Source organism: Otolemur garnettii, unplaced genomic scaffold (genome assembly GCF_000181295.1).
Source record: "Otolemur garnettii isolate 467f Iridium unplaced genomic scaffold, OtoGar3 scaffold00077, whole genome shotgun sequence".
Taxonomy (NCBI): Eukaryota; Metazoa; Chordata; class Mammalia; order Primates; family Galagidae; genus Otolemur; species Otolemur garnettii.
The window spans coordinates 1,117,109-1,128,696 of NW_003852472.1; the positions used below are offsets into that span (position 1 = coordinate 1,117,109).

The 11,588-nt window shown below is 50.7% G+C and overlaps 1 protein-coding gene across 1 annotated transcript in view; it reads left to right on the plus strand.

Moving 5' to 3' along the window:
• Positions 1–3,542: 3,542 nt before the first annotated feature.
• Positions 3,543–11,588, plus strand: part of ORAI2 (ORAI calcium release-activated calcium modulator 2) — a 13,697-nt gene continuing 5,651 nt past the window's right edge. The window contains exons 1-3 of the mRNA XM_012807854.2: positions 3,543–3,669; positions 5,429–5,523; positions 6,906–7,143. Of these exons, the coding sequence (XP_012663308.1) occupies positions 5,516–5,523; positions 6,906–7,143 (246 nt within the window). The 5' untranslated portion in view covers positions 3,543–3,669; positions 5,429–5,515. The remainder of the gene's footprint in view (positions 3,670–5,428; positions 5,524–6,905; positions 7,144–11,588) is intronic.

Sequence of the window (11,588 nt, forward strand, 5' to 3'; positions counted from 1 at the left end):
CAGGAGTTGGAGGTTGCTGTGAGCTGTAATGCCACGGCACTCCACCCAGGGGGACAGCTTGAGGCTCTGTCTCAAAAAAAAAAAAAAAAAAAAAGAAATTAACTTGGAGCAAGTTCCATGAGGCTGTTTCTAGTTTTCTTACTCCATAGAACGTACCAGATGTTATTGAGCACCAACTAAATGCTAAGTCCAAAGGACCCCAAAGCCCAGTTCTAGTCACTGGGAAGATGGTGAGCGAGACAAAGGTCTGATCAGGAACAAGATCTGGTGAGCGTAGCACTGGGTGCTGAGTGTGCACCTGACCCAGGCCTGGGGGTGGGGCTGAGCCGAGCGCTTAGGTGGCTCAGTAATGTAAGGGTGAACAGAGAGCAAGCTGAGGGGGAAGCAGACACCTGGCGATGGTCTCTAGACCCAGTTACGGGTAACCTCTGAAGGGGCAGGGCTGGAATGGAGAGACAGAAGGGGGAGTTTTGGCTTCAAAGTTCAGAAAATAGACTGGAGGGGTATAGGTGGGCAGACCAGAGGTGGTGATGGCCCAAATTACTGTAGAGTCAAGTGGGAACAGGGAGAGGTAGGGAAGACCCGAGACCTCTGGGGGAGAATTCATAGGACCTGTTAGGGAGGGGGGAAGTCCAAGGATGACATGAGATTTAGTGTCACCAGCTGAGGGGATGATAGTAAGTTCAGCTGTAGGCATGGTGAAGTTGAGGGCTCTGGGGACAGTGCTGCAGAGATGTCCCCCAGGCTGGGAAGAGAGACTAAGGCTGAGTTGATCCTAGGGGTCACAGTCCTTCGAACAATAGGGGCAAACAGTAGGGGTGGATGAAACCAGTCAGGAGTGTAGAGAAGAGAGGAGACCCAGACAGAACTCGAGACAGCAGGGAGGACAAACAGGTAGAGTCACCACTAAGCAAGGTCTGTTTCCTTGCTTAAAGGGAGGGGTCCAGTGGCAGACAAGGCTGATGGCTAAACATCCTTTGGGGTTAGCAACACTATCTAGACTGCAGAGGGATGAGGAAGAGATGACCAGACAATGCTCTCTGCTAAGGAGAGTCATGATGGGAGGTTAAAGAAGGTGAGACAGTGGCAGGAGAGTGGCTGAAAGATATCAACCTCAGAGGTAAGGAGGAGAGGCAGGAGGAAGGTGGGATTGCTGGGTCAGGGAGAGGAGTGGGGTCTGTGGAGTGAGAAAGGTCAGAAGGTGGACACTGGATGATGACAGAGGCTAGGCCAGGCCATAGGAGTGAATGGCCAAGAGACCAGAACTGACACATCAGGGGACACAAGCCACACAAGCTGGGAGGCCATCCTCAGTGCTTATACCTGGGGTCCAGACAAAAGCAAGGACTACAGTTCACTACTGGGGGGGACATGCATCCCATAAGCAGGATTAGAAGGTGGCTGACTCTGTGCATGTGCCATTTGGCACTAGTCTTTTGCAAATGTGGGTAGCTGAGGATGTAGGAGAGGTAGTGACTTGTCAAGGTCAGCAGCTAGGGAAATAACCCAGACATTCTGGTTGGAGCCAGCACTTGTGCACCTTGACCTGAACCTCATTCCCTCTGTAACTCCCACTCAACTACCTATGCACCCAAGGGGGACCCTCCTACTATCAGTTTTGTGATTACTAGATCTCAGTTTCAACATGGTGCTATCAACCTCAGTCTTTTAGAAGGAAAAAAGCCATTCCCTGTGTTTGGTTAGGAAACTAGCTCTGAAAAGCACTGGTAATTATGACTTGCATTTTGCTTCTGTCCAGGCAAACTGGGTAAACCTGCCTAGGGGAGTGGAGGCACTAATAACTGGCATAGGAAGCTTTCTTAAGAATGAGCAAAGTCAGGCTGCAGAGAGGATTCAACGAGCAAAGACCTCCCTTGCTGAAGGGATGTTCATCTGTGATGCAACTGCTGCAGTTTGCCAAGTGTATCCTTCCTATTTTCCAATTCCTTTTATGAAGAGCTCCACATTTATAAGCCACATATGATTGCATTTGGGGAAACTTTGACTCCTGAAATTCAAATTATCCCTTTCCCATAGCCATCTATAGGTGGGAGGAGCAGAAGTCAACCTGGCATTTTATGACCATGTTTCTAGGGCCTAACCTGCCTGTTAGGTCAGTAATCAGTAGGGGGAAACGTGGCTTATTAGGCTGTCAGCAATGGCAACTAAAGCACAACTTGAGAAGGGCACAGTAGCTCATGCCTATAAACCCAGTATATTGAGAGGCTGAGGTGGAAGGATCGTTTGAGGCCAGGAGTTTGAGACCAGCTTGGGCAACATAACAAGACCCTGTCTCTACAAAAATTTAAAATTAGCTAGGTTTGGTGGTGGTGCACACACAACTTGTAATCCCAGCTACCCAGGAGGCTGACTCAGGAGGATCCCTTGAGCCCAGTAATTTGAGGTTACAATGAGCTATGATTGGGCCACTGCACTCCAACCTGGGCTCCACAAAAAAACAACAGTACAACTTGAAGTGTAAATGAATTTAGCCTGGCATTTGTAACGTCTACTCTTTCCATTGTCAGAAAACTTGGACTGGCTGACTCGAGTGGAATTTTTCTTTCATTTGGATAAATGTGTCATGGTCCAATGCTGTTGTGACAGATGGAAAAATCCTATGTAGGGCATGCAGCAGCCTACCAGGCACGCAGCAAGGACAGTCTGGCACGCACGGCTGATAGGCGCTCATCTAGCCTTCAGTGAATTATTTATGTGCACTTCCTGGTAAGCGCCTTCCTGTTTGAACATCTCAGTCGTCAAACCGCAGAGTTCACCATTAGGGTGAGAGATTCCCTGCAGTAGGGAACGGAAGGCGCTGGGCACTGCAGAAACCCTTGGGACCGTCCCAGAACAGCCATGAGAATGAGCACGTTCAGCCAGAGTTGGGTCCCTGCTGATGTTACTAAGCCTTAGAACCGACGATGCGGTCGGGGCGACCCTCAGCCTGCTCTGTGTGGTGCCGTCTCTGGGCAGAACAGGGCAGCCGAACGGAGCTTCCCCTAACACGCCTCTCCCCCACCGTGCCCACCTCACGCCTGCCCGCCCTGTTCCCACGCCTCACCCCTCCACTCGGCCAGTGACCCATGCTAGCACCCCTCGAGCCTCACCATGCCAAACCCGGGCTTTTCTTCTGCGCTCATACCCAGCAGCAGAGACAGCCCAGTTCCTGGTCTATAGCGGGGGACCAGTCCTCCCGCGCGCCCCCGCCGGAGCCACTCCGGGTGAGCCCGGGACAGGACAGGAGGGATGCGTTCGGCTCGCAGTCTCCCAGGAACCCACCCTCCCCTGCACAGGCTTGGGGTGAGGGGTGGGGTGGGGGGTGGTGGTGGTGACCCAACCCCCAGATGAAGGAACCCCTGACCCTCCACCCCCGCACTCCTCAAGGAGGGCCTGCGACCCCCGCCACTTCAGGCCCAAAGGGTGACGTGGCCGCAGCGCCCCTGTGGGCCGGTCACGTGATGGCGGCGCGCCGTTGCCATGGCAGCGGTTGCGCCGGCCGGCGGGGGTGGGGCGGCTGGCAGAGGCGGGGCCCGGGGGGAACCCCGCGCGACCGGCGGAAGGAGGGAGGGGGCCTCGCTCGGCGCCCCGGCCGGGCCACAGGGCCTCACGGCCACATCACCGCCGCCTGCCGCGAGCCCTGAGCGAGGGGCGGACAGGGCAGCTCCGGTGAGTGATCCGCGGCGGCCCCGTGCCCACCCCTCCCTCAGCCGCTAGAGTCAGGCGAGGGTGGGGGGAAGGGTGCCTGCCCAGCTAGGGAGCCAGAATTGGACCGGGGACACTCGCCGGGGGAGGGACCTGGCTTCCTCCTGAGCAGGCTCATGATGGAGCGGAAGGAGGAGAGGACGCCGTGGAGTTGGGGGCGGCCGGGTGACCCCAGTCCCGCAGTATCCTGGGAGGGATGCGGCGCCGACAGGAATCATAGGGGGCCGCTGGCCAGGTCCTGTGGTCGCTGGGGCTTTCCAGGGGAGGGGACCGAGATGCAGGTAGACGCCTTTCAGAGCCCCCTCCCCACGCGCCCTTGTGACAGAGACTCCCCATGACCTGTGCCCCAGATGTTTAGAGGAAGTCATGACAGGCCAACTCCAAAACCTTCCCCCTGGAAATGTTTCTAGCAGACCCCCCCAGGGGGTATCGCTCATCTTTATAGAGAGGGTCACTTTTACCCTGTAAGAACTCTTTTTCCTGACTGCTTCTTATAAAAACAACGAAACAAAAAACTCAAGGAGGTTCAGCCAGCAGAGCATCTTTTGGAGCCTGAGCCTCCCGTCAGAAATGTAGGGCTCACTCTGTCCCCACCCCACCTGCTGCCTGAGGTCAGGCTATGAGGACCAGACTCTGTCCCTGCCTTTAGGCCATGAGGCCTGGCACAGGTCCTCCCCTGGGAGCCAAAGGATGGAATTCAACCTGTCCTGGGCTGCTCTCTCTGGAGGAGTTGGCTTTTATACCTTCAGGACTGCAGGCCTGTCTCAAGACCCGGCCCCTGGCAGACAGCTGGCCCTTCCTTTTCAACTCCACCCACTCAGGAACATCTGCAGGGCCAAGACTGCCGAGGCCACTTCCTGGAGGACACCCTCAGACCTCAGTGCCCTGAGCATTCCTTCTACACTCTCAGGCTTGGGCCTGGCCTATCTTGATGGTCTGTGGACTTCCCTTTTGTCCCATTGGAGGTTACTAGGGCCTTCCCTGCTTGCAGTCTGCCAAACATTTCCCTGAGTTGAACTGTGGTCCTGAAGCATCCTGACCCAGCAGTCCCCAGATGGTTTCACTCACCAGCTCCTACAGTGCCCCTATAGCCTGACACTGCCAGAGGGCCAGCACAGTCATGCTGCCTGGGCCAGTATCCAAGTATCTTCCACTCACATCTCCCTGCACCACCCATGCCCCAGGCGGCCGTCCTTCCTGCCATGTCCCCTGGAGGCTGGGAGCCATCCTAAATGTGCCTGGAGCTTATCTTCCTGCTGCTCGGAACTCTTATATGTTGAGGGGAGTACATCTTGCCTTTGAGGGAGGGTTGCCAAGGCAGTCTTCACTTCATCCTATGTGGTCCCTATCCTGGTGTTGCCTGCAGGGTGGGGGGGGGCCAATAAGAGGGGTGCTTTTCCCTGCCTCCCTACCTATCCACGGCGAGATTTAGCTCATTGGAAGAGTCACCCCCTTATGTTGTTCTCCCACTGGGCAATGAGATTCTCTGAAGCCCCTGTGGGATGCAGGAGGGGTGAAGGAGAGATGCTTGAGATGGAGAGGATAGCCTCCCCAACCCCCACCCTGTATATTGTCTTCATCAGACCTGCAGGCTCAATCCTGTTCTATATGGGAGGGGGAAGGGGTAGGGAAAAATGTATTTCCAAATTATGACATTTTCAATTATGTGGAGCTAACCAACAGATTGGTTTAATGAACATTGTTTCTCTGAATTCTCCCCAAGGGAAGGGAATGTTCCAGGGATGGAAGTGCTTGAATGCAGTGCTGCTGGCTGAGATGGGACTGAGCACCCGCATTGGCGTTCTTATAAATGACCTGGTAATTGGCATCCCCTGGCAGAAATAGAACAAAACTGTTCCGAGGATCCTATTGGCCAGAATGGCTATGGCTCTGCAGCCTGGCAGAGAACAAACAGGAGGCAAGAGAGACCTCTACCTCCAGCACCTTCTTGCTGAGCCCTGCTAGAGGCTGGCATAGATAGATGAAGTTTGGGGCATTTCCTCAGCTGCCCAACCTGGTATATAGCCTCCACTCCACCCATCCACACTCTGCCTGACTCCTAGAAACACTGATCTGTTTGTAATAGGCTGAAGTAGCTCTCCGTAGACCCTATGTGGGCCTGAATAGAGAAGTTATTCTCTGATGCCAAGTAAGCCACAAGGTGCCTGTGCCCTTGAGGTATGCCCTACAGATTAATTAGTGCTTGATTTTGGCATTGCTGCCAAGCCAGTCCCTCCCCTTGGGCCACATGAGACTTCCATCTTTTGTTTGGATTAGTGGAGATTTGGGGTTAAATTCACAGATCTTGACAGATCAGTTCTTCTTTTTTTTTTTTTTTGAGACAGAGCCTCAAGCTGTCCCCCTGGGCAGAGTGCCGTGGCATTACAGCTCACAGCAACCTCCAACTCCTGGGCTCAAGCGAGTCTCCTGCCTCCGCCTCCCAAGTAGCTGGGACCACAGGCGCCCGCCACAACGCCCGGCTATTTTTTTTTGGTTGCAGCTGTCATTGTTGCTTGGCGGGCCCGGGCTGGGGATTCGAACCCGCCACCTTAGGTGTACGTGGCTGGCGCCTTAGCCAGTTGAGCTACAGGCGCCGAGCCAGATCAGTTCTTCTGATGTTTAATCCATGTTACTATCCAACCAGATGTCTACCAGGTATGGGTCCAGGCATGTCCAGTGTCAATTTCTCCTTAAAACATACTCTTGTTATGGTGGATTTATTTTCCATTTGCTGAAGGTTTCCATTGCAATCCTGGATGTGGCTTTAGTTTTATAAACCCAGTATTTTTTTAGGTCAAACTGTACTGATTAAAATTTAAGTTGGATTTAAGAAACTAGCAGCTACCTAGAAATGTTTATCCCATGGTTGGCACCTAGACATTGAAAGCAGTTCTGAGTTTCCAGGTGCTCTATCTTGTTCAAAGTCCTGTACTTGGGAATATCCTCATTTTGCACAGGAAGGAGTGAGGTCAGAAAGGTCAGCTGCTATGCATAGAATCACACAGTCGACTGAAATCCAGGTGTTATGACTTCAGGTGCTAAGGGCCTCCTTCTAAATAGCTGCTGTTCCTTTGGACCCCATGTTCTGACATGCAGCATATATAGCAGGCCCTGGGGAAAGTTAAATGGGCTTGGAGTCTGGCTTTACAAGACCACAGAAACCCTCTCAGCTGCCTGAGTGCCTCTCTTCCCTTCCCCAGCCTGGCTCCCACCATGAGCACTGAGCTCAACGTGCCTGTGGACCCCTCCACTCCTGCCTGCTCTGAGCCTGGCCACAAGGGCATGGATTACCGTGACTGGGTCCGCCGCAGCTACCTAGAACTGGTCACCTCCAATCACCACTCGGTGCAGGCCCTGTCCTGGAGGAAGCTCTACCTGAGCAGGGCCAAACTGAAGGCCTCCAGCAGGACCTCAGCCCTCCTCTCTGGTTTTGCCATGGTGAGTGCAGGCCCAAGGTGAGACCTCAGCCAGTCAGTCAGAGAGGCAAAGTGGTCCCTCTAGGCTGCTGGCAGCCGGGATAGTCCATTGGGAAATGTCTTTCCATGTCCCAGTTACTCTAAGAGGGCTGGCTGCGTGGTGCAGAGTAGGGAGAGGCAATTCTGAGAGGATTGGGGTGGGGGTGGGGTCCAAGCACCTGAGTCCTCAGAAAGCCCACTCTCTCCAGTGCACATGAAATATTTGCTTAGCATGGAGGTTAGTGCAGGGTAATTAAAATATTTTCAGTGTACAGGGTTTCCTGGGGACAGATATCCATGTCTGTCCCATCTCAAGCACTACCCAAAAGTTTCGCAATCTGAGAAATGTGAGGAGGGGCTCACAGATTGATTGGGGTTTCTCAGTTTAGCCCAACTGGGGATACAGACTTATTCTCTGAATGTTGCCTCCAGAATAACAGCGCAGAACCTCCAGCCTGGCTCCCAGCTGCCAGTTTCCCTGAGTGATCCCCTACAAGCCATGCCCTAGGACAAGAGTCAGTCTGGGGGCAAAGCCTTGGCTCTAACAAGAGGCCCATCTCCTATTGACTCTAGAACTCTTGACCCACCCCTCGGGGGATTTGTTCCAGAGTTGAGGACTCAAGAGTGTAAGACAAAAGTGCACTCAGAGGTTTTACTGGGCTGGGAGCTGTTTATTTCTTTATATTAAGACAGTTGTTTTTTAGGCAGCGCCTGTGGCTCAGTGACTAGGGCGCCGGCCCCATATACCAAGGGTGGTGGGTTCGAACCTGGCCCCCTGCCAAACTGCAACAAAAAAATAGCTGGGTGTTGTGGTGGGTGCCTGTGGTCCCAGCTACTCAGGAGGCTAAGGCATGAGAATCGCCTAAGCCCAAGAGCTGGAGGTTACTGTGAGCTGTGACACAACAGCACTCTACCAAGGGTGACAAAGTAAAACTCTGTCTCTAAAAAAAAAAAAAAAAAAGTTGTTTTTCTATAGTGCAACACCTCAGTTGTTAAGTTGGTAGTGCAATTAAAAATAAAAAGCTGTCAGAGTGAGCCACTGTGGACACAAGGGCCTGCTCAGTTATTGGTATGGGCCACTCTTGGACAAATGAGACATTTCATAGAGGGTAAGGCTTTGTACAAGGTGGGGCAGAGGTCACCTAATTTTGTGGTTAGACTTAGTTAGGTCTTGTGTTTTATTTTTTAAACATATTTATGAAGTATATAATCATACAGTATACAACTTTGGCTCAGAGTGACTTTTTCCCCATAGTTTTTATCTCATTAAAAAGAATATTTTCTCAAGCTTATTTCTGGATTTCTTAGATTACCTAATACAATATAAATGCTATGTCAGTAGTTATGCTGTATTGATTTTTTATTTATTTTTTATTTTTTATTTTTTTGAGACAGTCTCACTTTGTCACCCTCAGTGGAATGCCATGGCATCATAGCTCACAGTAACCTCAAACTCTTGGGCTCAAATGATCCTCTTGCCTCAGCCTCTCAAATAGCTGGTACTATAGGCACCTGCCATAATGCCTGGCCAGTTTTTTTTATTTTTAGTAGAGATGGGGTCTTGCCCTTGCTCAGGCTGGTCTGGAACTCCTGAGCTTGGCCTCTCAGTGTGCTAGGATTATGGGGTTGAGCCACCATGCCTGGCCTTTTGTTATTTATTTATTTATTTGAGACAGAGTCTTGACTGTGTTGCCCTCAGTAGAGTGCCATGGCGTCACAGCTCACAGCAACCTCCAACTCTTGGGCTTAAGCGATTCTCTTGCCTCTACCTCCCAATTAGCTGGGTGCCCACCACAACACCCAGCTAAACTTTTGTTATTTTTTATTGTGATTGCCTTCCCTACCCCTCAAAAAAAAAAAAGAATTTGTAGATTCAGAACCCAGGGATATGAGGGCCCACTGCACTAGGAAGCTGAGGGAGGGGCAAGCGTGGGAAAACGGGGGGGGGGGGAAGCAGCAGGGTGGCCACTTGATTGGTGGATCACCATTAAATCCGATCATTCATCAGACTTAGAGGCAGCTTGGGGGAAAATAAGTGATAAATGCGATCATCTGAAATCATAGACAAACCAGGATTGGGACACAGAAAAATGAAAACAAGCAGTTTGCTAGGTGGATATCCTTTTTATATTATGTATTCTCTAACAAGAATTGCAAAGATATTCCTTTGTCCAACAAGTAGCTATACTTTAAGCTTATTTCTTCATGGCTAGCCTTCCCCTAACACAGATCCAGTGATCCAAGGCCCCTCATAAAATCTCTGCATAAACAGTGAAAATGGCCTTTGAGCCTCTTCTGCTCTTTTTTTTGCAGTTTTTGGCTAGGGCTGGGTTTGAACCTGCCACCTGTGGCATATGGGGCTGGCACCCTACTCCTTTGAGCCACAGGTGCTGCCCCTCTTCTGCTCTTGAGATAGAACACAACTACTTTTTATAGACCTTATACCCTACTTCTTTTTTTTTAGGATTTAAAAAAATTTTTGAGATTAATATGAAGATACAAACAATTAGGTTACAATGTCTGCATTGTTAGGTAAGGTCCCTCTTGTGTTCTGCATCCAGGCGGTATGCCATATATTGTGCCCATTAGGTGGGAGCACACCAATCCCCCTCCCTCACCAGCTTGAACTGAGTTTTTCTCGTGTGTGTATGTTTGTCTACTGGCTTCATATTATTGAGTACCTTGGGTTCTTGTGATACTTTACTAAGAAGAATGTATTTCTTTTTTTTTTTTTTTTTGAGACAGAGCCTCAAGCTGTCCCCCTGGGTAGAGTGCCGTGGCATCACACTCACAGCAACCTCCAACTCCTGGGCTCAAGCGAGTCTCCTGCCTCTGCCTCCCAAGTAGCTGGGACCACAGGCGCCCGCCACAACGCCCAGCTATTTTTTGGTTGCAGCCGTCATTGTTGTTTGGCGGGTCCAGGCTGGGGATTCGAACCCACCACCTTAGGTGTATGTGGCTGGCGCCTTAGCCGGTTGAGCTATAGGCACCGAGCCAGAAGAATGTATTTCAACTCTATCCAGGTTAATACAAAAGATGTAAAGTTTCCATCTTTTTATGGCTGAATAGTATTCCATGGTTTACACATACCACCACAGTTGGTTGATTTATTTATTTATTTATTTTGAGACAGAGCCTCAAGCTGTTGCCCTGTATAGAGTGCTGTGGCATCACAGCTCATAGCAACTTCCAACTCCTGGGCTTAAGTGATTCTCTTGCCTCAGCTTCCCAAGTAGCTAGGACTACAGGAGCCTGCCACAATGCCTGGCTTTTTTTGGTTGCAGCCATCATTGTTGTTTGGCAGGCCCAGGCTGGATTCGAACCTGCCAGGTCTAGTGTATGTGACTGGTGCCTTAGCCGCTTGAGCCACAGGTGCCGAGCCCATACCACAGTTTTTTAATATATTCATGTGTTGATAGGTACTTAGGTGTTTCCACATCTTGGTGATTATAAATTGATCTGTGATAAACAATCCAGGGCAAATGTCCTTATGATAAAATGATTTTTTTTGGCTCAGAGCCCATAGCACCGTGGTTATGGCACTAGCCACATACACCGAGGCTGGCGGGTTTGAACCTGGCCTGGGCCAGCTAAACAACAATGACAATAGCAACAAAAAATAGCCAGGCATTATGGTGAGTGCCTATAGTTCTGGCTACTTGGGAGGCTAAGGCAAGAGAATTGCTTAAGCCCAAGAGTTTGAGGTTGCTATGAGCTGTGATACCATGGCACTTTATTGAGGGCAACAAGTGAGACTGTCTCAAAAAAAAAAAAAAGATTTTCCCCCCCTGGGTAGACTCCTAGTAATGGGATTGTGGGATCAAATGGAAGGTCTATTTTGAGTCTTTTTTTTTGAGAGAGAGTCTCACTTTGTCACCTTTGATAGAGTGCCATATTACCCAGCTATTTTTAGAGACAGGGTCTTGCTCTGGCTCAGGCTGGTCTCGAACCTGTGAGCTCAGGCAATCCATCCACCTTGGCCTCCCAAGTACTGGGATTACAGGCCTGAGCCACCATGCCCAGCATAGTTTGAGCACTTTGAGAATTCTCCATACTTCTTTCCAAAGAGGCTGTATTGCAGGATGATGAGGCCCAATGGAGAGAAAGAGCACCCAAACACTATATTTAAGAGGAAAAAGGATTTTATTCAGCGGTCAGAGCTAACAGCATTGAAGGATTTGAAATGGCCATGCTCCCTGGCTGGCTTGGTCTTTCTCTTTATATCTCCAGTCAAAGTTCCACCCCTCAAGTACTTTTTTTTTTTTTTTTTAAGAGACAGAGTCTCAGCTCAGCGCCTGTGGCTCAAGTGGCTAAGCCATGTACACCCAAGGTGGTGGGTTCGAATCCAGCCCGGGCCTGCCAAACAACAATACGGCTGCAACCAAAAACTAGCCGGGCGTTGTGGTGGGCGCCTGTGGTCCCAGCTAC